A 25,215-nucleotide genomic window follows, 5' to 3' on the forward strand; every position below is an offset into this window, starting at 1 on the left:
GTGCAGCTCCAGACACCCTCCCGCAGCCAGCGCGGGCACCCCCACGCTGGGCACTTCTCACTCACAGGCACCCGTGGGACAGGGACCCAGCTGGGTGGGACAAGAGCGTCACTGCAGGGGGAGCAGTGGGGACGCAGGGAGGGGTCACTGCAGGGGGAGCAGTGGGGACGCAGGGATCACTGCAGGGGGAGCAGTGGGGATGCAGGGAGGGGTCACTGCAGTGGGGAGCAGTGGGAGTGGGGGCAGGGGTCACTGCTGAGGTAGCAGTGGGGGTGGGGCAGGGATCACTGCAGGGGGAGCAGTGGGGATGCAGGGAGGGATCACTGCGGGGGAGCAGTGGGGATGCAGGGAAGGGTCACTGCAGGGGGAGCAGTGGGGATGCAGGGAGGGGTCACTGCAGGGGGAGCAGTGGGGACGCAGGGAAGGGTCACTGCAGGGGGAGCAGTGGGGACGCAGGGAGGGATCACTGCGGGGGAGCAGCGGAGATGCAGGGAAGGGTCACTGCAGGGGGAGCAGTGGGGACACAGGGAGGGGTCACTGCAGGGGGAGCAGTGGGGACGCAGGGAAGGGTCACTGCATGGGGAGCAGTGGGGGTGGGGCAGGGATCACTGCAGGGGGAGCAGTGGGGATGCAGGGAGGGGTCACTGCAGGGGGAGCAGTGGGGATGCAGGGAAGGGTCACTGCAGTGGGGAGCAGTGAGGACGCAGGGAGGGGTCACTGCAGGGGGAGCAGTGGGGGTGGGGCAGGGATCACTGCAGGGGGAGCAGTGGGGATGCAGGGAGGGGTCACTGCAGGGGAGCAGTGGAGATGCAGGGAAGGGTCACTGCAGTGGGGAGCAGTGGGGGTGGGGCAGGGATCACTGCAGTGGGGAGCAGTGGGGACGCAGGGAGGGGTCACTGCAGTGGGGAGCAGTGGGAGAAGGGGCAGGGGTCACTGCTGAGGTAGCAGTGGGGCTGGGGCAGGGATCACTGCGGGGGAGCAGTGGAGATGCAGGGAAGGGTCACTGCAGGGGGGAGCGGTGGAGCTGGGGGGCAGGTTAATTATCTACCTCCCCACCCCAGGAAATTCCCTACTAGATCAACAGGGCAAAGTCTCCCACGGGCCATCTCCCCTCCCTCCAGCCCATTCCCAACCACTGCTCCTGGAGCCCCCTGCTCCCTCAAACCCCCCAGCAATGGGGTCCCCATGTCTCTGCTCTTCCCCCTGGCCTCAGTGACTCAGTCCTTTGCAGTGGGCTCGGGACCCATCCCTGTCACCGGGGCAGGAGCAACACGGATGTGACTGAGCACCTGGGGGGAGGGGCGGGGAGCCAGGACTCCTGGGTTCCATTCTCAGCTGTGCTGGTGACTTGCTGTGACTCGTAGTGGAGTCACTCCCTCGGTTTCCCCAGCTGTATTTGGGGTCACAGCTGGTGGTGCTGGGAGCCTGGCTGGACCAAGGACACGGTCCCTCACACCGTGGCATTTCTCAGGCGCTGTGGGGGAGAGAGGGGTGGGGGGGCAGAGAGGGATGGATACATAGAGGGGGCTGGAGGAGTGTGTGGGGAGGTGGAGGGGGTTGAGCAGAGATGGGGGAGGGATGGACAGACAGAGGGAGGGATGGAAGGAGAAGTGTGTTGGGAGAAGGTGGGGGGAGAGCGGACTGAGACGCATCCACCCACAGCTCCCTGGGGGTCCACACAGTGACTCTGGATTCACCCGGGGCTGACTCAGACCTGCCCCTGCCCCGGCATCTACCCTGGGAGCGCGCGTTCCCGGCCCTGCCGCCTCCCTGCCCCCTGGCCATGGCCCCAGGGGGAGACTCCTCCCCACAGCTTCCCAGGGAGCCGTGAGACCCCCTGGCTCCCAGCATTGCTGGGGCTGGTCCATTGGGGGCCCCACAAACTAATCAGTGGGGCCCCTTTGAGCAGCTGGGCCCTTATCCATTGTTTCGTCTGCTTATGCCTGGCGCGAGCTCTGGCTCCGGCTCCCGGTCCCTGCTGCCCTGAGCCGGACCCCCGGCCCCGACCACGCTGAGCCCTGCCCTCCCATGCGCCTAGGGGTTGGAGGGGCCAGGGCCGGGGCCGGAGGGGCGCGCTCTGCAGGGGTGCCAGGGAGCCCTGCACTGAGAGCTCCGGAGGGGCATGGGGCGGCCTGGTCCGCCCCGCAGTCCCCTTCACTGACAGCCCACGTCTCTCCGTACCAGGGGCGGGGGTGGAAGGGGTTAACCGGTCGCCCCGCCCTGGGACCGCGCCACTCCCCGCCCCTCCCTCCTCCGCCGAGCCCGGGGCGTTCCCTGCCGCTCCCCCCCCCCTTTCCTGGGCGTTTCCGGTGGGGAGGGGAGAGTCCGGGAAAGCGGGCGGTGCGCCCAGGGCGCATACTTGGCACAGCGCCCTGGGCGCACCGGGGCTCCCCTGCTGCCGCTCCTGGGGGCGGGCGAGGGGCGGGGGCCATAATTCTCCACCCCAAGCCTGGGGTAAGAGGCGGCTCTGAAAGTCCCTAGCGTTCAGCTGAGCGGCCGGGGAAGTCCCGGTGGCCCTTCCTCTACCCGGCTGCCTGCTGCAGCCGCCCTGGCTTCAGTCGGGGGCTGTGGGCACCCACGGGGCAGCCAGGCCGCCCCCTCCCTGCGCGCCCGCTCCCTGGAGGTGCCCCGGGCTGCAGGGGGCACCTGCGGAGGAAATGAGATTGCAAAAGGGCAGAGCCGGGTTTGGCTGGTGACCCCTCCCCCACTCGGGGGGCAAAGGACCCAGGAGACCGAGCCGGGTTTGGCTGGTGACCCCTCCCCCACCCTGGGGGCAAAGGACCTAGGAGACCGAGCGGGGTTTGCCTGGTAACCCCCCTGCACCCCCACCCCGGGGGCAAAGGACCCAGGAGACCGAGAGGGGTTTGTTTGGTGACCCCTTCCCCCTGGGGGGGGCAAAGAATCCAGGAGACCGAGTCGGGTTTGGTTAGCGCCCCTCCCCCACTCGGGGGGGCAAAGGACCCCGGAGCCTGAGGAATGGCGGAGGAGATGCCCGTGGACCTGAGGACGTGGCGGAAGGGGGACACCCCCGGGTGCCAAGGGAGAGGGGTTCCCCGTCCCAAAGACCCCGGGGGGCAGCGGGCTCCTCAGGGCAGCGGGGCATTCCCTTCACCCTGGCACGGCGCGGCGGGGGGCCCAAGGACTCCTCCCCCGCACCCCGGGGCGCCGATCCCGGGCCCCCCCGACGAGGGGGGCAGGAAAGCGGAGACCTCGCTGCCCCTACGCAAACGCCGCTACGCAGTGCAGGAGCCGGGCTGGGAGCTGCCGGGGCCCCCAGCCGGGAAGGTGCCCAAGACGGAGAGCGATGGGGGGCAGGAGGGCGTCTCCGGGGCGCAGCGCTCCCCCTTCTGCAACGGCTACTGCCCCCCCTACGTGGCTGTGGACTACACCCGCCTGCCAGCTCCCTATCTCATAGGTGGGTGACCCCCTGCTCCCCATCGCCCCCGCGGGGGACCCCCGGTTCCTTCCTTTCCCCGCAGACACCCAGGGCCTCCCCAGATGCTGGTGGGTGGCCAGGAGAAGTGCCACGGGCTGGAGATCCTCCCCCGCCCGGACGGCCGGGGTCCCGGGAAATGGGAGTGGGGACGGCGAAGGAGAGTCTGTGCCCTTGGCCTCAGGGGCCGGGTGAGGATTTCAGTAAAGCGATTGCTTAAGAGTTGCTCGCACGTAGCACTGGCCCCAGACTCCTGGGTCCCTTGCGGGAGTGGTTATGTGGGAGACCCCAAGAAGTGCTGGGCCCGGATTCCTGGGTCCCTAGGGACGGGTTATTGGGGGACCCCAGGAAGTGCTGGCCTTGGACTTCTGCGTCCCTTGCGATGTATAAGGGGGACCCCTTATTTCGCTCACGCATCCCCATTCTTCTCCCCCCACCAGGTCTGACCGGACCCTTCCTGGTCCCGGAGCGGGCCCCCTTCTTCCACCCCGTGGCCCCCCACCCCCTGCTGCCGGCTCCCCTGCTGGGGCGCCCCGCCACTCCCTACCCCCTTCTGTGCCCCCTGCAGACCCAGCTGGCTGCTGACATCGCCACGGCGATCAAGCAGGACGAGGATGGAGACACGTAAGTGAGTGGGGGGGCGGGGTGAAATGGGGGGGGGGCGTTTAATAGCCCTGGGCCCCAAGCACGGACATGGCGGCAAGTGGCCCATCTGCGAGCCCAGACAGAGCGAGACAGCCCGGCTGGGAAGGGGAATCCCCGGCCCATCTGTGTAGCCCCCCCCCCGTCCCACCCCCTGCCGACGTTTTCTTCCTGCGTAATGGTCCCGTGGCTCAAACTTCTTACTGGAAGGGGAGGGGGATAGATTTCCTCCCTGGCTTCCTCTTCCTCCACCCCACACGGCCCCTCCCTGCGCCTGGCTGGGCACTGCTGTGGGGAAGCTCGCAGCGCTGGGTTCCCGGCTGGGCAGTGACAGGGCACTGTCATGGGGGGAAGCTCACAGCGCTGGGTTCCCGGCTGGGCAGTGACAGCGCACTGTCATAGGGGGAAGCTTGCAGCCCTGGGTTCCTGGCTGGGCAGTGATAGGGCACTGTGTTGGGGGAAGCTCGCAGCACTGGGTTCCCGGCTGGGCAGTGATAGAGCACTGTGTTGGGGGAAGCTCGCAGCACTGGGTTCCCTGTTGGGCAGTGACAGGGCACTGTCATGGGGGGAAGCTTGCAGCACTGGGTTCCTGGCTGGGCAGTGATAGGGCACTGTGTCGGGGGAAGCTCGCAGCGCTGGGTTCCCTGTTGGGCAGTGATAGGGCACTGTGTTGGGGGAAGCTTGCAGCGCTGGGTTCCCTGTTGGGCAGTGACAGGGCACTGTCATGGGGGGAAGCTCGCAGCGCTGGGTTCCCTGTTGGGCAGTGACAGGGCACTGTCATGGGGGGAAGCTCACAGCGCTGGGTTCCCTGTTGGGCAGTGACAGGGCACTGTCATGGGGGGAAGCTCGCAGTGCTGGGTTCCCGGCTGGGCAGTGATAGGGCACTGTGTCAGGGGAAGCTCGCAGTGCTGGGTTCCCTGTTGGGCAGTGATAGGGCACTGTGTCGGGGGAAGCTCGCAGCGCTGGGTTCCCTGTTGGGCAGTGATAGGGCACTGTGTCGGGGGAAGCTTGCAGCTCTGGGTTCCCAGCTGGGCAGTGACAGGGCACTGTCATGGGGGGAAGCTTGCAGCGCTGGGTTCCTGGCTGGTCAGTGACAGGGCACTGTCATGGGGGGAAGCTCGCAGCGCTGGGTTCCTGGCTGGTCAGTGACAGGGCACAGTCATGGGGGGAAGCTTGCAGCTCTGGGTTCCCAGCTGGGCAGTGACAGGGCACTGTCATGGGGGGAAGCTTGCAGCTCTGGGTTCCCAGCTGGGCAGTGACAGGGCACTGTCATGGGGGGAAGCTTGCAGCGCTGGGTTCCTGGCTGGTCAGTGACAGGGCACAGTCATGGGGGGAAGCTCGCAGCGCTGCAGCCTCCCAAGCCTGAGCTGCCAGTGGATATCGAAAGCGGCCTGTTTGAGACAGGAAGTGGAGGTCAGCGGACGGCTGGGAGCTCTTACTGGAAGCCCGGAGTCGAGGACACCCCCCCCACACACACTCGGGTCCCGCTGATAAGAGGTTTCCTTTTATCGTAATTCACTGCTGGAGCGATTCTCTGAAATCACCTGCGTCTTTGGGGAGGGGGGGCAGGGGAGTGGGGGCACCAGAGCAGGGAGCAGAGGGAGGGGTGAGCTGGGGTGACAGGGCTCTTGGGGGCAGGACATGGGAGGGAGGGGGAGAGCTGTGTGGTCAAATTCTGGGCATTGTGGGGTGTACCCAAGGAGATGGGCTGAGGGAGCCAAGGGGCAGTGGGGAGGGTGGGGTGGAAGATGGGGTGGCCTCAGACCCAGTGAGGACAATGTGGGGCAGGAGGGGGACCTCGCTAACATTGCAACGCTTGTTCTAAGCAGCACCAGGGTCGCTAATAGATCTGAAGGGGCCAGCCTCTCTGCAGGGGGGTTGTGGCACCACGGGGTGGGGCTGGGGACTCCAATGACATTGTTGCACCACTGTTCTAGCTGGCATCTGCCCAGGGGTTGCTAGGGAGCTGTTGGTGAAGAGGAGCTCTCTTGGGGTTTAAAGGGGGCCCTGCCCACATCATTGAGCACCGAGCTGGGATGAGGCTGGGGATTCCAGTGACACTGTTGCAACTGCTGTTCTAGCCAGAACCTACCTGGGGAATTTCTGTGGCTGGGGGAGGGGAGAGGAACTTTCTGTGGAGCAGGGGGACCCTGCAGAGGTTCTACCCCCACCCCAGTGATGGTCTCTCCTCCCCCTGCCCACAGGGCTCTGCACATCGCTGTGGCCCAGGGGAACCTGCCCGTGGCCCAGCGGCTGGTCAGCCTCTTCCTGCAGGGTCAGCGGGACCTGGACATCTACAACCACCTGCGGCAGGTCAGTCCGGGGGGCCTGGGGGTCCCAGGGCAGGGTGAGGGGGCTGGGCTGTGATGCCAGACTGGTCCCTGGCAGCTGGCTATCGGGGGAGGGGTGCGATGCCAACCTGCCCCTATCAGGTGGCGCCAGGCTGACGGGGGCGGGGGGGGGAACCCGGGCACGACGTTCCCAGAACCCACGTGCCCAGCCCCGCCCAGCCCCAGCACAGCCGGGACTTTCCCCGACAACTTCCTCCCCGGTTGCCTGGGCGACGCCCCAGGGTCAGAGCCTGAGTCACGGGGGAGGGGACGCAGACAGACGGACGGACAAACATGCACCCCTGGAACCTGGAGCGCTGATGGGACGCCAAGCGGGACGCGGGCAAACCCGGCAGGGCTCGCCCCTCTCCCTCTGGCTCCCTGCAGCACCCGCATCCCCAGAGCCCTGGGGCACACCGCATTGCACACTCACTGTGCACTGCTGAGAACACACTTGGACACTCACTCCCTGCAGCACCCGTGTTCCCAGAGCACTGCACACTCATGCACCAGGGCACGCTGCATGCCACACTCACCGTGCACTGGTGGGGAACACCTACTGTGACCCATGCTCAGACACCCTCGCTCCCTGCAACAAGCGTGTTCACGGACCTCCACGGGCATTGCACACTCCCACTGCGATGGCCCCGTGCGCCGGTCACACACACACACACACACACTCGCTGCGGTGCACATGCCTGCTCTCAGAGAGCCACGACTTGCTGGGACGTGCTCGCTCACTCACGCACCATGGCACCTGTGCACACTCTTACACACTCAGCCCCCCCCCACCTTCCCCGGTTCCCCAGAACCCAGAAGGAGTCACCAGCCCCACCCTATGGACAGTGCCCCTCACTCCCAACCCACTGCCCCCGGCTTCCCCCAGCTCAGCCGCAGCCCCCCGTTACCCCAGCCCTGGGCTCCTCCCAGCTCCGCTTGGGTCCTGGGGGGGGGTCTCTAAGCTGGGGGCAGCCTCCCCCGTCCCGTGTTGTGCGCCCCATTTCCCGTAAACCAGCACCTGAACCAGCTCCAGCCCCTTCTCAGAAGCGTCTGCGTCAACGCGGCTGGTGCTGGGGGCTGCGGTTAGCACCGTCGAGACCGGGCAGCTTCCTCTGGTTACAGGGTGTGCACCAGCCGCTCACAACTTGCGTGTCTCGGTGCTGCGAGCTTTGCTGTGGCAATGCCCTGCCTGTGCCCCCAGCTGGGAACCCCGTGGTGCTGCGAGCTTCCTTGTGTGTGCCCCCAGCTGGGACCCCCTGCCAGGCATTGCGAGCTTCCCTGCAGCAGTGCCTTGTGCCTCTCCCCCCTCAGACCCCCTTGCACCTGGCAGTGATCACCACCCAGCCGTCCCTAGTGAAGCTGCTGCTCTCGCACGGGGCTTCCCCGATGGCACTGGACCGGCACGGCCAGACGTCGGTGCACCTGGCCTGCGAGCACGGCAGCCCCCGGTGCCTGCGTGAGCTGCTGGAGTGGGGCAGCGACCGGCCGGAGCTGGAGGCCCGAAACTATGAGGGTGAGCAGGGCAGGAGGGATGGGGGGGCAGACTGGGGTCAGGAGGGGGTGGGGGAGGGAGCTTGCAGTTTTGAGAATTTTTCCAAACAGCTGAGAACTGGAACCAGGATCTCTGGAAAAGCCCAAAGGTTCCCCCCCAGCCAGGTCAGCACCCGCCTGTCCCTCCCCCTTGTGCCTCTCTCTCACCCCCCCCCGTCCCGTTCTCTCCCCCAGCCAGGCCAGCCCCCCATCCCTCCCCCTTGTGCCTCTCTCACCCCGCCCCCGTCCCGTTCTCTCCCCCAGCCAGGCCAGCCCCCCATCCCTCCCCCTTGTGCCTCTCTCACACACCCCTGTCCCGTTCTCTCCCCCCAGGTCTCACCCCCCCGTCCCTCCCCCTTGTGCCTCTCTCACCCCCAATCCCGTTCTCTCCCCCAGCCAGGCCAGCCCGCCGTCCCTCCCCTTGTGCCTCTCTCTCACACCCCCCCCGTCCCGTTCTCTCCCCCAGCCAGGCCAGCCCCCCATCCCTCCCCCTTGTGCCTCTCTCACCCCCCCCGTCCCGTTCTCTCCCCCAGCCAGGCCAGCCCCCCATCCCTCCCCCTTGTGCCTCTCTCACACACCCCTGTCCCGTTCTCTCCCCCCAGGTCTCACCCCCCCGTCCCTCCCCCTTGTGCCTCTCTCACCCCCCATCCCATTCTCTCCCCCAGCCAGGCCAGCCCGCCGTCCCTCCCCTTGTGCCTCTCTCTCACCCTCCTGTCCCATTCTCTCCCCCTAGCCAGGCCAACCCCCCGTCCCTCCCCCTTGTGCCTCTCACCCCCCCGTCCCGTTCTCTCCCCCCAGGTCTCACCCCCCTGCATGTGTCTGTGGCCACCTCGAACCGGGACACCGTTCTGCTGCTCCTGGAGCACGGGGCGGACATCGACGCTGTGGTGAGTATGGGGGGCACCTACCCCCACACAGACATGGCGCACGGGGGGCTGGGTACGGGGGAGCCCATCCCCTCTAACCCTCCCCCCCACACACAAGGGGGCTGGGTATGGGGCAGCCCATCCCCTCCAACTGCCCCCCACACACACACAAGCGGGGCCGGGTACAGCGGGGGGAAGGGGATGCAGAGCTGGGAGAGAACTGTGCAAACTGAGGGGGAATTTCCGGATGCAGGGGGTTGTGTGCATGTGTGACCGGGGGGGGCCTGTCTGTACCTGAGGGGTCTGACCCTGCTGTGCACCCCACACAGGACATCAAGAGCGGCCGCTCCCCCTTGCTCCATGCAGTGGAGAACAACAGCCTGGACATGGTGGAGCTGCTGATACAAGTGAGGGCCGGGCCCCCCCCAACCTGCTCCCTCTCCCTCCCTTCAGCTCCCCCAAATGTCCCCTTGCCCCAGCCAGGTTCCTGTCACTGCCCCCCCAAACCCTGCTCCCTCCCAGCCTCCTCCCCTGGTGCCCTGCCCTCCCCTGGACAGGACGCTCTGGGCAGGGGGCCGTTGTCTGTCCCATCTCACCCCCCGTCTCTTCTCTTCCCTGCCCTGGCAGAACGGGGCAAGTGTGAACGCACAGTCGTACGCGGGGTGCACGGCGCTGCACGTGGCCAGTGGGCGGGGGCTGCTGGATGCCCTGCGGCTGCTGGTTCGGAACGGGGCCGACTGCGGGATCAAGAACTATCACAACGACACGGCGCTCATGGTGGCCAAGAACCGGCGGGTGAGTGGGGGGAGCTTGGGGGGAGCAGGGGGCTGGGGAGGGTTGGCAGGAGGACACGTGGGGGAGGCTGCACAAACGCCCCTGGGGGGTTATGGGGAAGGAGAGGCGGGGGGTATAGAGGCTTGGAGGGAGGGAGAGTGGGGGCCATGGGAATGAGGAAGCAGGGATGGGAGAGGGGCCACCGCTGGCATGTGGGGATGGGGGGGGGTTAGGGGATCTGGGGTGGGTCTGGGGGGGCTCCCAGCAGGACAGGGTAACACCCTCCATCCCTCATTCCCAGGTGATCGACATCCTGAGGGGAAAGGCCTCCCGGCCTCCCCCAGCCCCCGATGGCACCCGGGATGGGGCCTCCCCGACACCCAGTTCAGCCAGCTCCCCGGGCGCCCGCCTGACCCCCAACGGTGAGTGCTGCCCCCCAGTGCCCCTGGCGCCCGCCTGACTCCCAGCAGTAACACCCCACTGGACCCCCTAGCCAATGTGCCCACCCCCCAGAGCTCCCGGAGCCCCCTGGGGAGTGCCCTGTCTGAAGGTCATGCTCTGGTCCACCTGTCCATGACCCCTGGAACCAGCCCCATGGGGAGATGCACCAACCCCCTTGCAGCTGCAGGCTCTTTGAGGAGGGCAGAGAGTTTCCCAGGGGGCAGTGGGAGGGTCCAGAGGTTCGGGGGGGGGGGGAGTTGGGATCCTTGGGGGGGGGGGTTGGTCCCAGGTTCCCCTTTGGGGGGGTGGGGTTCTGGGGTTGATCCCTGATGTCCCCTTTCTCTCCCCCCAGGTCTGCCCAGCGCCTCCCCTGGCTCCCCGCCTTCTGCCCTGAGCCCTCCCCACACCCCAGGAGCCTGCAGAGCTGCCCCAACCAATCAGAGACCAGAAACTGCTGAGCCAGCCAATGGGGCATCAACCACTGGCCCCCTCCATGGGGTGAAGCTGGAGGGAAATATGACCCCGCCCACCCGCTCTGCCACTGCCCCCCAGCCCTTTCTGCGATTGGCCGAAAGCCTGCTGGAGCCTGCCCTCCATGGTGCCATCTACCCAATTGCGTCTCCCGGCCAGGACACCTCAACCAATCACCTCTCGCTGCTGCCGGGCGCCTTTCACCCGCCCATTGTCCCGCTAGCCCAGGGGCTGCCACCCAATCGGATTCACCCGAGAGGTGCCGGGCTGGACCAATCACGGACTCCGCGCGGGGCAGGGAGCCCCCCCGGCGGTGCGGCCGAGGGGCAGTGGCCTCGCAGCAGGGACAGCGGGGGCAGCTGACAGTGGAGTCCTGGGGGCTGCTGCCCCTCCCAACCCAGGGACCCCAGGGGACTCTAGCCCTGGGGATGTAGCACTGGGGTCACCATCTCCGAGAGAACCCTGCGTCTCCGTGCACGGACCCCGTCTGTTCCTGAGGGACCCAGGCATCCGGGCCTCCTAGTGGGACCCTCGCTGCCAGTGACAGCTGCCTACTCCTCTACAGGACCCAGGAGTCCGGGAGACTCCATGGAGGGGGAACCCATATGCTCCTGTGGGGCCCACGTCCCAGCCTGGGTGAAGCCCTGAAGAGAGGGCTGTCTGACAGTCCCCCTTGCATTCGCCTTCCCATGCCTGGGGTGCTGGGGGGGGCAGTGTGTCCTCTCTCTGCCCTCCCCTCCCCCGGGAGCCCTGCCAGCACCCCTGCCCCACAACTCAGGCAGCCCCTGGGGAGGTCGCCGCGAAAGCCCAGGGTGGAGTTGGCGGAACAAGGCTGGAGGGGGGACACTGGGGGGGGGGGGAATTGGCTGCACTGAGACTGGACTCGCAGGGGCCCTCTATGACCCACCCCCCCAAAGGCTGCTGGGAGCCAGGCCAAGCCCTCACCCCCCCATTCACTAGCATTAACCCTTCTGCTCCCAGGCTGCCCCCTCGGTGCTCTCCTGGATGCAGAAGCAGGTGGGCAGTGGGAACCTGCTCACCCCACCTCAGAGTTGCTGCCAGTCACTGATACTTGAATCTCCTTTTGGGGGGGGTTATGGGGGTAACTTATAGGGGGTCTTTTCTAAGCCGCTAATAAAATATTTTTTGTACTTTTTATGCTGAGACTGAAAGAGACTATGGGGCTCGATGGGCCCGTGGGGCTGATGGGGGTGTGTGTGCTGTGAGGCTGATGCGGGGGGGGGGGGGGAGGGGGCGGCTGTGGGGCTGGAGGGGCCCATGGGGCTATGAGGCTGGAGATAGCCACAGACACATGCAGAGGAGTGAGACCTAAGGGGAGAGTAAGAGAGAGGCACAAAGGGTAGGGCCGGGGGGGGATGCTGACCTGGCTGGGGGAGAGAACGGGACGGGGGGTGAGAGAGGGGCACAGGTGGGAGGGATGGGGGGGCGCTATAGGGTTGGATGGGCCTGTGGGGCTGATGGGGGGTGCTATGGGCCTGTGGGGTTCTTGGGGGGGGTGCTATGGGGCTGGATGGGCCTGTTGGGCTGATGGGGGGGGTGGTATGGGCCTGTGGGGCTGATTGGGGGGGTGCTATGGGGTTGGATGGGCCTGTGGGGCTGATGATGGGATGCTATGGGGCTGGATGGGCCTGTGGGGCTGATGGGGGGTGCTATGGGGCTGGATGGGCCTGTGGGGCTGATGGGGGGTACTATGGGCCTGGGGGGCTGATGATGGGACTGTATGGGGCCGGATGGGCCTGTGGGGCTGATGGGGGGCGCTATGGGGCTGGATGGGCCTGTGGGGCTGATGTGGGGCACTATGGGTCTGTGGGGCTGATGATGGGACTGCATGGGGCCGGATGGGCCTGTGGGGCTGATGGGGGGTGCTATGGGGCTGGATGGGCCTGTGGGGCTGATGGGGGGTACTATGGGCCTGTGGGGCTGATGATGGGATGCTATGGGGTTGGATGGGCCTGTGGGGCTGATGGGGGGTACTATGGGCCTGTGGGGCTGATGATGGGACTGTATGGGGCCGGATGGGCCTGTGGGGCTGATGTGGTGTACTATGGACCTGTGGGGCTGATGATGGGACGCTATGGGGCTGGATGGGCCTGTGGGGCTCATGATGGGATGCTATGGGGCTGGATGGGCCTGTGGGGCTAATGGGGGGCGCTATGGGCCTGGGGGGCTGATGATGGGACGCTATGGGGCTGGATGGGCCTGTGGGGCTAATGGGGGGGTACTATGGGCCTGTGGGGCTGATGATGGGACGCTATGGGGCTGGATGGGCCTGTGGGGCTCATGGGGGGCGCTATGGGGCTGGATGGGCCTGTGGGGCTAATGGGGGGCGCTATGGGCCTGGGGGGCTGATGATGGGACGCTATGGGGCTGAATGGGCCTGTGGGGCTGATGATGGGACTGTATGGGGCCGGATGGGCCTGTGGGGCTGATGATGGGACTGTATGGGGCCGGATGGGCCTGTGGGGCTGATGGGGGGCGCTATGGGGCTGGATGGGCCTGTGGGGCTAATGGGGGGCGCTATGGGCCTGTGGGGCTGATGATGGGACGCTATGGGGCTGGATGGGCCTGTGGGGCTGATGGGGGACGCTATGGGGCTGGATGGGCCTGTGGGGCTAATGGGGGGCGCTGGGGGGCTGATGATGGGACGCTATGGGGCTGGATGGGCCTGTGGGGCTGATGGGGGGCGCTATGGGGATGGATGGGCCTGTGGGGCTGATGATGGGACGCTATGGGGCTGGATGGGCCTGTGGGGCTAATGGGGGGCGCTATGGGCCTGGGGGGCTGATGATGGGACGCTATGGGGCTGGATGGGCCTGTGGGGCTAATGGGGGGCGCTATGGGCCTGGGGGGCTGATGATGGGACGCTATGGGGCTGGATGGGCCTGTGGGGCTGATGGGGGGCGCTATGGGGATGGATGGGCCTGTGGGGCTGATGATGGGATGCTATGGGGCTGGATGGGCCTGTGGGGCTGATGGGGGGTGCTATGGGGCTGGATGGGCCTGTGGGGCTGATGGGGGGTACTATGGGCCTGGGGGGCTGATGATGGGACTGTATGGGGCCGGATGGGCCTGTGGGGCTGATGGGGGGCGCTATGGGGCTGGATGGGCCTGTGGGGCTGATGTGGGGCACTATGGGTCTGTGGGGCTGATGATGGGACTGCATGGGGCCGGATGGGCCTGTGGGGCTGATGGGGGGTGCTATGGGGCTGGATGGGCCTGTGGGGCTGATGGGGGGTACTATGGGCCTGTGGGGCTGATGATGGGATGCTATGGGGTTGGATGGGCCTGTGGGGCTGATGGGGGGTACTATGGGCCTGTGGGGCTGATGATGGGACTGTATGGGGCCGGATGGGCCTGTGGGGCTGATGTGGTGTACTATGGACCTGTGGGGCTGATGATGGGACGCTATGGGGCTGGATGGGCCTGTGGGGCTCATGATGGGATGCTATGGGGCTGGATGGGCCTGTGGGGCTAATGGGGGGCGCTATGGGCCTGGGGGGCTGATGATGGGACGCTATGGGGCTGGATGGGCCTGTGGGGCTAATGGGGGGGTACTATGGGCCTGTGGGGCTGATGATGGGACGCTATGGGGCTGGATGGGCCTGTGGGGCTCATGGGGGGCGCTATGGGGCTGGATGGGCCTGTGGGGCTAATGGGGGGCGCTATGGGCCTGGGGGGCTGATGATGGGACGCTATGGGGCTGAATGGGCCTGTGGGGCTGATGATGGGACTGTATGGGGCCGGATGGGCCTGTGGGGCTGATGATGGGACTGTATGGGGCCGGATGGGCCTGTGGGGCTGATGGGGGGCGCTATGGGGCTGGATGGGCCTGTGGGGCTAATGGGGGGCGCTATGGGGCTGGGGGGCTGATGATGGGACGCTATGGGGCTGGATGGGCCTGTGGGGCTGATGATGGGACGCTATGGGGCTGGATGGGCCTGTGGGGCTGATGGGGGACGCTATGGGGCTGGATGGGCCTGTGGGGCTAATGGGGGGCGCTGGGGGGCTGATGATGGGACGCTATGGGGCTGGATGGGCCTGTGGGGCTGATGGGGGGCGCTATGGGGATGGATGGGCCTGTGGGGCTGATGATGGGACGCTATGGGGCTGGATGGGCCTGTGGGGCTAATGGGGGGCGCTATGGGCCTGGGGGGCTGATGATGGGACGCTATGGGGCTGGATGGGCCTGTGGGGCTAATGGGGGGCGCTATGGGCCTGGGGGGCTGATGATGGGACGCTATGGGGCTGGATGGGCCTGTGGGGCTGATGGGGGGCGCTATGGGGCTGGATGGGCCTCTGGGGGTGTTACAATTGTTCCCTGGAGGATCATCCAGGCAGCGGCGCCACCTGGTGGCCGAAGATAGAATTGCAGGCGGGTTCCAGCCGCGCTCCTGGGCAGGGGCAGGTGGGGCCACAGGTGAGTCAGCGGCACCTGGATTTACAGGTAGGTTCAGGCCCGGGGCGGGTTCCCGTCTGCTCCTGACCCCCCCCTCCCCAGCCAGGAAATCACCCAGAGAGCTGCAGAGGGTGCGACAGAACTGACAGCCAGTGCCCCTCACTCCTGACCCATAGCCCCCTGGCCACCCAGTGCTCCTCCCCCCCCCCAGCTCTGCTGGTGCCCCTCACTCCTGACCCACAGCCCTCTGGCCGCCCAGTGCCCCTCGCTCCCGACCTGCAGCCCCCTGGCCGCCCAGTCCTGGGCTCCCCCCCTCAGCTCTGCCGGTGCCCCTCACTCCTGACCCACAGCCCCCTGGCCGCCCAGTGCTCCTCCCCCCCCCCCAGCTCTGCTGGTGCCCCTCACTCCTGACCCACAGCCCTCTGGCCGCCCAGTGCCCCTCGCTCCCGACCTGCAGCCCCCTGGCCGTCCAGTCCTGGGCTCCCCCCCTCAGCTCTGCCGGTGCCCCTCACTCCTGACCCACAGCCCCCTGTTAGCCCAGCCCTGGGCTCCCCCCCCCCCCCAAGCTCTGCTGGTGCCCCTCACTCCTGACTCAAAGCCCCCGCTAGCCCAGCGCTGGGTTCCCTCCCCACCCCTAGCTCTGCCGGTGCCCCTCACTCCTGGATCCAAAGGCCCCAGAGCTGCAGGTTCACACTTGCTCTGACAGGTGCGCAGTGTGTAAAAACGCCCCCACACTCCCTCCCCTCTCCTTAGCGGGGGGGAGGGGAGTGACCTGTCCGGATGTGAGGGGGGGGGGGGCTCAAGGCTTTGCCTGTGGCCCTCTTGTGAAGCTGCTTGTTTGTGTCGCTTCCTCTACGTTTTTCTCTCTCTCTCGCTCTGTCTTGTTCGTTTCTTCGTTCCCTCCTTCCCTCCCCCACGGTCGGACCCGCCCTGCCCAACCCTGGGTGCAGGAAGCACAAACTCTCCCCTCCGGCCTTCGCCAGCCGTCATGGCTGCTGCAGGGGGACCAGGTGCCCGTCGGAGCCCCTTCGCCCTGGGCACAGCCGCTCGGCGCTCGCTGGACAAGACCCTGCACGGGCTGGAGAAGCTCCAGCGGCTGGTGGAGCAGCCGGGGCTGGGGCTGAGGAACAGCCCCCCCTGCCTGCCCCAGCTCCTGCCCCAGACGCGCCAGCACCTGCTGCTGATCCGGGGCCAGCCTGGGGCCAGCCTGAGCTGCCTCTGGGAGGCCGGCTACTTCCCCGTCTACATCAACAACCTGCAGCGCAAGGTCAAGCAGGCCACCAAGCTCTTCAAGGGAGAGCCGGAGGGAATTTTCCAGGAGGGGTCGGCCTCCAGGTACTGGCCCCAAGGGGGCACCGTGGGGCAAGGAGGCAGGGAGAGGTGGGGAAGCCCAGGGCTGGGCTAGCAGGGGTCGGGAGTGAGGGGCACCGGCAGAGCTGAGGGAGGGACCCCAGGGCTGGGATAGCCGGGGGGTTCCAGGTCAGAATTGAGGGGTACCTGTCCACAGGGAGGGCTGGCCGCACCTGTTGGACTCTGGTGAAAGGGCGCGGCCCCGAGTTACTGAGTAACCCGTTCCTATCGCAGGGGAAGCAGAAACAGAGCCAAAAACAGAAAACGTCCAGATCCAGGAACCCTGGCTCCCCGCACTCCCGACCCGCAGCCCCCCCACCCCAGCCTGGGTTCCCCCCCACCCCAGCTCTGCTGGTGCCCCTCACTCCTGACCCGCAGCCCCCCCCATCCCAACCTGGGTTCCCCCCCACCCCAGCTCTGATGGTGCCCCTCACTCCCAACCTGCAGCCCCCCCACCCCAGCCTGGGTTCCCCCCCACCCCAGCTCTGCTGGTGCCCCGCACTCCCGACCCCTTCCCCACATACACACCATCTTCTTTCCTTCCCAGTGTCTGTTTCTGGGTGCCTGGAGCGGAGACTGTGAGGTGGGGCAGGTGTCTGTCTGTCTTTCCCCCCAGTCTGGGGTTGTCTGGCTTCAGCAGTGTCTCTGGGCCTCTTCGATGCTGCAGAGAAACTGCCCCTCTCCCCTTCCCGGCCGGCCGCCCCCCCGCCCCCCGACCAAGTGTGTCCTGTTGACTGTGGTGGGGGAGGGGAGAGTGGACTCCATTCTCACCCCCGCTCTCATCTCTCCCGCAGGAGGAAGCTGACCAAGCTGTCGCTGATCTTCAGCCACATGCTGGGGGAGCTCCGGGCCCTGATACCCAGCGGGCAGGACCAGGGGCACCAGTACCGGCCCAGCCAGCTGCCTGCCGAGACTTTCTGGAGAGGGACATGGGGGGCACGGTGAGACCCCTGATACCTCCCCTCTGCCACCCCTCCCAGTCCCCCACCTAGGCCTTCCAGGGAGGTACATGGGGGGCACTGTGAGACCGCCAATACCTCCCCCCTGCCACCCCTCCCAGCCCCCCCACCGAGGCCTTCCAGGGAGGGACATGGGGGCACAGTGAGATCCCTGATACCTCCATCCCCCACTATTCCCCTCCCAGCCCCCTGCTGATACATGGACTCTCTGGTATCCCTGCCCACACTACCCTCCTCCCCCCTGCTTGCCCCCCAGATATCCCCTTTCCCTCTCCCACCCTGATACCCCCCTTCTTCCCCAGGGCCTCCCAACCTGCTACTTCCAACCCTACATCAGCCCCACAGGCCCATCCCCCCTCACTGCCCCCTGCCCCCACAGGAGCCTGGTGCCTTGGAGCGAGTTCCAGGCGGGACTGCAGCGGGTTCACCCCGTGGTGCCCGGCCCCATGGCCGCAGCCCTGAGAGCCACCATGGACCTGACCTGCAGTGACCACGTGTCCATCTTTGAGTTCGACATCTTCACCCGCCTCTTCCAGGTACGGTCGGGGGGAGGCAGGGCTGGACATGGGGTGCCAAGCTGGGGAGATGAGGGCTAGGAGGGGCAGCCCTCCGCTGCGCACCTGCTCCCTCCATCCTCCCCTCCCTTCATCCTTCCCTTCCCCAGCCCGTCCTCCATCCCCCCAGATCCGCCCCATGGGCCCATCCAGATTGCGGGAGTGGGCAGCTGCTGTGGCCAATCCCCCACAATGCCCCTCCAGCCGGCTTCGCTCTAGTCTCTTACCCCCCGCCCCTCTGAGCAGGGCCCAGGCGCTGGCCTTGATCCCCAGCAGGATGTGGCGCGTCGATCCCCGCTCAAGCTGAGCTGACCCGTGGGCGGTGTGGGGGGAGCACTGCCAGGGGCGGGCGGGCGGGAGGCCTGAGGGTTTCCGGCTCAGCAGCTGCAGAGCTGCAGCGGGGTGGGGGTGGGTGGAGAGACGCAGGGCAGATGGGGTGGGGGAGTCGCCCCTGGCAGCACAGAAAGGCAACGGGGGTCTTCGGGGGGGCTGCAAGACCTTGGTGTCCAGCGCAACCCTTGTGCCCTTCCAGCCCTGGCCCACACTGCTGAAGAACTGGACGCACCTGGCAGTGACACACCCGGGCTACGTGGCTTTCCTGACCTACGACGAAGTGAGGGCGCGGCTGCAAACCTATTCTAACAAGCCAGGCAGGTACGGACCCATGGGCAGGGGTGGGGGAGAGTGGGGAGCACCTCCTGCTGAGCCCCTTGCCCACTCCCTGTACGCAGACCCCCTGGCGCCCATTGGGGCCAGCACTGACTGCCAGGGGAGAGCACCCCCTGCTGAGCCCCCATCCCGCTCCCTGCAGCCTCTATCCCCTTGCGCTCCCCTCAGGCTTTGGGGTCACCCCCTGCCACTGACCCTGTTTTCCCCCCAGCTATGTGTTTCGGCTCAGCTGCACGCGGCTGGGGCAGTGGGCCATTGGCTACGTGAGCCGGGACGGCAGCATCCTTCAGACCATCCCCCAGGACAGACCCCTCTTCCTGGCGCTGATCGAGGGGCACAAGGAGGGCTTGTGAGTGGGGGGCCTGGCAGGGAGTGGGGCGGCTGAGGGTGTGACGGAGTGGGGCACAGCTGGGGCCCTGCTGGGCAGATCGGGGCAGGGGCCTGGGGGGCAGAATCCTGTTATGTGCCCGGAGTCTGGTGTGATCTGGAACTTGGGCCGGGGTCGTCGTTTCTGCGTCGGGCAGGATGGGTCTGGATTGAGTGGGTCAGTTCTGGCCAGGCTGAGTTGGGTTGTTTCGAGTCGGCTCTGGCCAAGGTTGGTTCTAGTCAGGGCCGTGAGGGTTTCATTCTGGGTCGGTTCTGGCTCAGGAGACTCTGATTTGGGGAGCACTGATCCAGGACCCAGCGGGTCGGCTATGGATCCGTGGGGGGTTCTGGTCGGACCAGGCTGGTTCTGACAGTTTCTGCCCCCCAGTTACCTGTATCCAGACGGGAAGAACATGAATCCGGACCTGACGGAGCTGACAGAACCGATGCCTCAGAACCGGATCGAGGTCTCACCGGTTGGTACCGGGGCTGCTCCACGCCAGCCCTGCCCCCACCCTGAGCCCCCGTCCTGGTGCCCTTCCCACCCCCCGGGCAGGCCCAGCCTCACCCTCCATCTCCCTCAGGACCAAGCCCAGCTCTACTCCCAGATGGGATCCACTTTCCAGCTCTGTAAAATCTGCGCCGAGAATGACAAGGACGTTCGGATCCAGCCATGCGGGCACCTGTTGTGCGGGGACTGCCTGAACGCCTGGCAGGTCAGCCTGACCCCTGACCCCGGCTGGGCGGGGGCTGCCTGAACGCCTGGCAGGTCAGCCTGACCCCTGACCCCGGCTGGGCGGGGGCTGCCTGAACGCCTGGCAGGTCAGCCTGACCCCTGACCCCTGACCCCGGCTGGGCGGGGGCTGCCTGAACGCCTGGCAGGTCAGCCTGACCCCTGACCCCGGCTGGGCGGGGGCTGCCTGAACGCCTGGCAGGTCAGCCTGACCCCTGACCCCGGCTGGGCGGGGGCTGCCTGAACGCCTGGCAGGTCAGCCTGACCCCTGACCCCTGACCCCGGCTGGGCGGGGGCTGCCTGAACGCCTGGCAGGTCAGCCTGACCCCTGACCCCTGACCCCGGCTGGGCGGGGGCTGCCGGAACGCCTGGCAGGTCAGTCTGACCCCCGACCCCTGACCCCGGCTGGGCGGGGGCTGCCTGAACGCCTGGCAGGTCAGTCTGACCCCTGACCCCTGACCCCGGCTGGGCGGGGGCTGCCGGAACCCCTGGCAGGTCAGCCTGACCCTTGGCCTCTGACCTCATTGTGACCCCTGACCCTGCAGTGTGGTGATTGCACAAGCACTGGCAAGGTCAGCCTGACCTCTGGCCCCTGACCCCACTCTTTGACCCCTGACCCCACTGATGGCCCCTGACCCCCATCTGCTCCCAGCAAACCCAGGCCCCGACCTGCCCCTTCTGCCGCCGGGAGATCCTGGGGCGCGAGGAGATTCGCATCGACCCCGTCGGCGGGCGCGGGGCGGGGGCGGCTCCGGACGAGGACGAGGACGACCTGGAGGACGTGGAGTCGGTGCTGCAGGAGCTGGCGGCCCTGAGGAAGGTGGGGGTTGGGGGGGGCAGGGGATGGGGGTGAAGAGACAGGAGGAAGGTGGGGGTCTGGGGGGGTGAGGGGGGCAGTGGGGGCAGGGGATGGGGTGTCAAGAGACAGGAGGAAGGTGGGGGGCTGGGGACGCCGGGGGGGTGAGGGGAGCACTGAGGGGCAGGGTATGGGGGAATGAGACAGGAGGAAGGTGGGGGGCTAGGGGGGGTGAGGGGGGCAGTGAGGGGCAGGGTATGGGGGAATGAGACAGGAGGAAGGTTGGGGGGCTGGGGGGGCAGGGGATGGGGGTGAAGAGACAGGAGGAAGGTGGGGGTCTGGGGGGGCGAGGGGGTGGGGGGCAGGGGATGGGGGGTCAAGAGACAGGAGGAAGTGGGGGGCTGGGGACGCCGGGGGGGTGAGGGGGGCAGTGAGGGGCAGGGGATGGGGGGTGAAGAGACAGGAGGAAGGTGGGGGGCTGGGGGGGGCAAGTGGTGGTGGTGAGGGGGGCAGTGGGGGCAGGGTATGGGGGAATGAGACAGGAGGAAGGTGGGGGTCTGGGGGGGTGAGGGGGGCAGGGGATGGGGGGATGAAGAGACAGGAGGAAGGTGGGGGTCTGGAGATGCTGAGGGGGTGAGGGGAGCAGTGAGGGGCAGGGGATGGGGGATGAAGAGACAGGAGGAAGGTGGGGGGCTGGGGACACCGGAGGAGGGCAGTGGGCGGCAGGGGATGGGGGGCGGGAGGATGGGGGGCAGGGAGACAGGAGGGGTGGGGCAGGGGCAGAGAGACAGAAGGGGGATATAGGGGGTGGGGGAGGAGCTGGAGCGACCCTCACCTCTGTCTCCCACCCACAGGCAGGGCATCCTGCGTTCCCCCCCTGCCCGGACCCTGAGCTGCCTGGTCCCCCCGTTCCCCCCCGGCTGGACCTGCTTCAGCCCAGGGACCCGGACCCCATGCCCCAGGTGAGCGAAGCTGTCTGTGGGGCAACCGGAGTGAGCGCACAAGGGGCATGGGCAAGCCAGTGCAACACTGGGCAAGTGTGCAAGGGAATGTATATGAGTGTGCGAGAGCGAGTGTGCAAGTTGCATCCCCTCTAGTGTAACCGTGTCCTTCTCTCTCTCTCTCCAGCACCTCCCACTGCCCCCCTTGGGCCACCCCAGCCAGAACCCCAGTGACTGGATCCGGCATCGGCCCCTGCCCCCCCGTCCCAGGCCCCGGGGGCCCCCTGCCCCTCCCCTCTCCCAGGGGCCTGAGGAGCCCAGCTGACGGGGGGCAGGTGGGCGGGGGGGTTGACAGCGCCGGAGACACAGTGAGTGATGGGGGGGGCAGAAAGACGGATGGCGAAGGGACAGACAGACTGACAGGCCTTGACCACTAGCTCACGGCCTCCTTTCTCCTTCCTCCAACTCCAGCTCTACCTTCAACCCCACGGACCCAGGTGACCAGAGAACCCAGGCGTCCGGGTGGCTCCAGCTCAGCTCCCCCCACAGTACAGCCAGGGTGAGTCTGTCCTACTGCCCTGCAGCCCCCCCACTTGCTCCAGCCCCCCGGTTCCCCCACCGAGCCCCCTCACTGTCCCTCTGTCTGTCCCTGATGTGTGTCTCTCTCTCATTCTAGGTCACTGCCCCAGGACTCCCTTGCAGACACCCCCAGGACCAACGGCCAGCAAGGGGGGGCTGACCCTGTACTGACCCTGGGGCCTTGACCCATGGCCCCCTATGGAGGGCTGCATCTCAGGCCCCCCGGTCAGTACCGCACAGATACCCCCGACCGATGACCCAGAGACCAGCCAGAAAGACGTGACACTTATGGGACCAGAGGCTGGGGGGATCCAGCAGCACTGGGGGGTGGGGCGGGGCGGGGCTGGGGAGTTGTTTAACTGGGGGGTCTGGACTCCTGTAACTCAAAGAGAAGGAATAAAACAGGGGAAAGGACCAGTTGGCCCATGCGTCTGCCCCTCTGGGTCTGGGTCTGGGTCTGGGTCTGTCTGCCCCCTGCACCCCGCCCACTCCCCCCCCCCCGCTGTCTGCTCCACACCCCTCCCCAGGAGTATGGGGGTGAAACGTCTGTGGGGGTGCGATGCCAGCTGCGGCCACCAGGTGTCACCAGCACCCCATGGCAGGCAGGCTGCAGGATGAGGGACAGACAGCCCCTGCTGACCCCCCTCCTCCCCCCAGGGGGCTGGCTCAAGTTTGGGGGCTTCCAGCTGATACCCTCCCACCATGGCATTTCTAGGACTCTGACCCCCGACCCCTCTCTGCTCTCCATGGGCTGCCCTTTCAACCCTCCCCCTCCTTCCCCATGACTCCCCCACACCAACCTCTGCCCCCGGCTCCCCACGTGGCCTCCTCCTGCTGCCCCCCTGCAAGAGGGGGCTAACCTTGGGGCTCCACATCTGCGGGTGGCCCTAGAACAGGGGGAGGGGAGACAGGTGACACCCCCTCCTTGTGGGGGAGCAGGGGCTATGCAGAGCAGCTGGGGATAGGGAGGGGAAGCTGGGAAGGGGTATTGCTGTGCAAGGGGGGGTGTTGAGCAGCTGAGGAGGGGTGAAGGGGGGTGCAGCTGGGCCCATGGGGAGCTCCATGCTCCTCCCCCCACCCTGGGGAGCATGCCCCTGCTGGCCCCTCCTGAGCTCCCGGCTCTCCCCCCCCAGCAGGGATCGATTCCCTGCACACACACACCCCCGCCCCCCCCAGGTGTGAGCTCATCTCACTTCCAGGAACAGCTCAATCAATGAGCAGTGGAGCTGCAGGCTGGGGTGGGGGAGGGGACAGGGTGGGGGGGTCCCTGTGGGGCACAGATGGAGCATTCTGGGGTGCAGGTGGGAGGTTTGGGGAGGCAGAGGTGGGGAGAACTCAAGAGCTGGAGGATGGGTCCCTGCAGGGCAAGGTGCGGGGTGGTGGTGGCATGGGACCCTAGGGCCAGAGCTATGGGGCTAAGACCCTCACTTTTCTTCCTGCCTCCCCCCATGAGGGGGTCTTTGTAGGATCCATCCCCCACCCAGGCTCAGCCCCCCTCTGACTTGCTTGGGGGGACTGGTCCATGCTCTGCCCCTCCCCCCATTTCCCTCAGCAGCCCCGGTGGTACCCCTCAAGCCCCATTTATCAGTCAGCCCTGTCCCCAGCTCCCCCAGGGCAGCCTCAGCTGGGTCTCCCCATCCTACTCAGAGCAGATGGGGGGAAGCCGTGCCCTGAAAGGAACAACCCAACCACTGCTGTGCCCCCAACGCTGTTCCCCAGTATATTCCTCTCTTCCCCCTGCAGCATCTCCCCACTCCGCTCTCCCTCCCCCCTTCTCTCCTCCACCGGGAGCCCCAGATTTCATCAGTCTTTATAGCTGCAGCCGCTCTCCATTCCCCCACCCCACCCTCCCCCCGGCTGGGGAGAGCGGAGCCAACAGAACTGGGGGGTAGGACTTGCGGAGCCATGGGGGGAGCAATCCCACCCCCTTGTGCCCCCCTTAGGGGCTGTGAGGGAGCCTCAGGGGGAAGGGGGAGGTTTATGCAGGGAGCCCAGATGGTTCATCCAGAGCAAGGACCCCCCCACCATCGCTATAATGGGGGGTGGTCCCCAGGGCAGCAGGTGTCTGTTTCCCTGGGGTTGGCAGGAAGCAACTGGGCCAACCCATTGATTCTGGGGGAGGTGACATTGCTGGGGGGGGAGAAGTGATGGGGAGTGACAGAGACATGGCCTGGGCTCCCCTCCCACAGCTCTGCCAGTGCCCCTCACTCCCGCCCTGCAGCCCCTGCTAGCCCAGCCCTGGGCTCCCCACCTCCAGCTCTGCCACTGGCCCTCACTCCCAACCCGCAGCCCTCCCACTCCGTGCCCCGGCTCCTGTTTGTGGGTTTATGAGCCTGTTAATGACTTTGCTCTGTTTGTTGCTGACGGCAGCTCCCTGGCAGCCGATTAAATCTGCCTGGCTCATTAGCCAGCCCTGCACCCACGCCCCCATCTCCCCCCCCTTCCCACGGGTTGCTTTGGCTCTAGGCCAGGGGGCTGCAGTGTTGGGGTGTCTGTGCCATACATTGGTGAGGGGGCCATGCCAACTGGTGGGGCTGGGTGTACTTTACTGAGGGGCATGTGTCCTGTGCTGGGATTGGGGGCAATACTAGGTGGGCGCCCTGTGGGGGCGGGGAGCCATAACTGGGGGTGTGGGGTGAGGGTTGCTGGGTGTCCCTTGGATTTGTCAGCAGGATCTGGATGAGATCTCCCCTAGCTGGGGGAGCAGGGTCAGGACCCACCCGTGTTTGCGCTGATGCTGGCTCTGCCTCGTGAGCATAGGTGTTGGCCAAAGGATCTCGCAGGTTACAAGTCATGCTAGGTTTCAGAGGGGACCCGTGTTAGTCTCTAAGGTGCCACAAGGATTCCTCGTTGTTTTTGCTGATACAGACTATCACGTTGATTTGGGCATAAGCTTTCGTGGGCTAAAACCTACTTCATCAGATGCATGAAGTGGAAAATACAGTAGGAAGGTATAAATATAAAAGATGGGAGTTGCCTTACCAAGTGGGGGGTCAGTGCCAATTCAGTCAAGGTGGATGTGGCCTATTCCCAACAATTAAGAACATAAGAATGACCAGACTGGGTCAGACCAAAGGTCCATCCAGCACAGTATCCTGTCTACCGCCAGTGGCCAATGCCAGGTGTCCCAGAGGGAGTGAACCTAACAGGTAATGATCTAGTGATCTCTCTCCTGCCATCCATCTCCACCCTCTGACAAACAGAGGCTAGGGACACCACTCCTTACCCGTCCTGGCTCATAGCCATTAATGGACTTAACCTCCATGAGTTTATCCAGTTCCCTTTTAAACCCTGTTATAGTCCTAGCCTTCACAACCTCCTCAGGCAAGGAGTTCCACAGGTTGACTGTGCGCTGAGTGGAGAA

At 66.5% G+C, this 25,215-nt stretch overlaps 2 protein-coding genes and 1 long non-coding RNA gene across 3 annotated transcripts; all 3 read left to right on the forward strand.

Moving 5' to 3' along the window:
• Positions 1-2,485: 2,485 nt before the first annotated feature.
• On the forward strand, positions 2,486-11,252 carry BCL3 (BCL3 transcription coactivator). Its single transcript, XM_074938859.1, has 9 exons — positions 2,486-3,415; positions 3,874-4,057; positions 6,280-6,388; positions 7,717-7,918; positions 8,734-8,822; positions 9,131-9,208; positions 9,429-9,596; positions 9,877-9,997; positions 10,369-11,252. The coding sequence occupies exons 1-9, from the start codon at positions 2,977-2,979 to the stop codon at positions 10,848-10,850; spliced, it is 1,872 nt and encodes a 623-aa protein (XP_074794960.1). The 5' UTR covers positions 2,486-2,976; the 3' UTR covers positions 10,851-11,252.
• A 4,640-nt stretch (positions 11,253-15,892) lies between these two features.
• Positions 15,893-21,506, forward strand: CBLC (Cbl proto-oncogene C). Its single transcript, XM_074938611.1, has 10 exons — positions 15,893-16,239; positions 17,049-17,195; positions 17,593-17,749; positions 18,300-18,421; positions 18,648-18,785; positions 19,191-19,278; positions 19,387-19,518; positions 20,188-20,355; positions 21,186-21,293; positions 21,492-21,506. Exons 1-10 carry the CDS (start codon positions 15,893-15,895, stop codon positions 21,504-21,506), a joined length of 1,422 nt encoding a protein of 473 aa, XP_074794712.1.
• Positions 21,507-21,551: 45 nt separating this feature from the next.
• LOC141977506 (uncharacterized) lies at positions 21,552-22,121 on the forward strand. Its single transcript, XR_012636237.1, has 3 exons — positions 21,552-21,640; positions 21,744-21,831; positions 21,949-22,121. It is a non-coding gene; the product is annotated as an uncharacterized LOC141977506 (long non-coding RNA).
• The last annotated feature ends 3,094 nt before the right edge of the window (positions 22,122-25,215 follow it).

This window comes from Natator depressus, chromosome 24, assembly GCF_965152275.1.
Source record: "Natator depressus isolate rNatDep1 chromosome 24, rNatDep2.hap1, whole genome shotgun sequence".
NCBI lineage: Eukaryota > Metazoa > Chordata > Testudines > Cheloniidae > Natator > Natator depressus.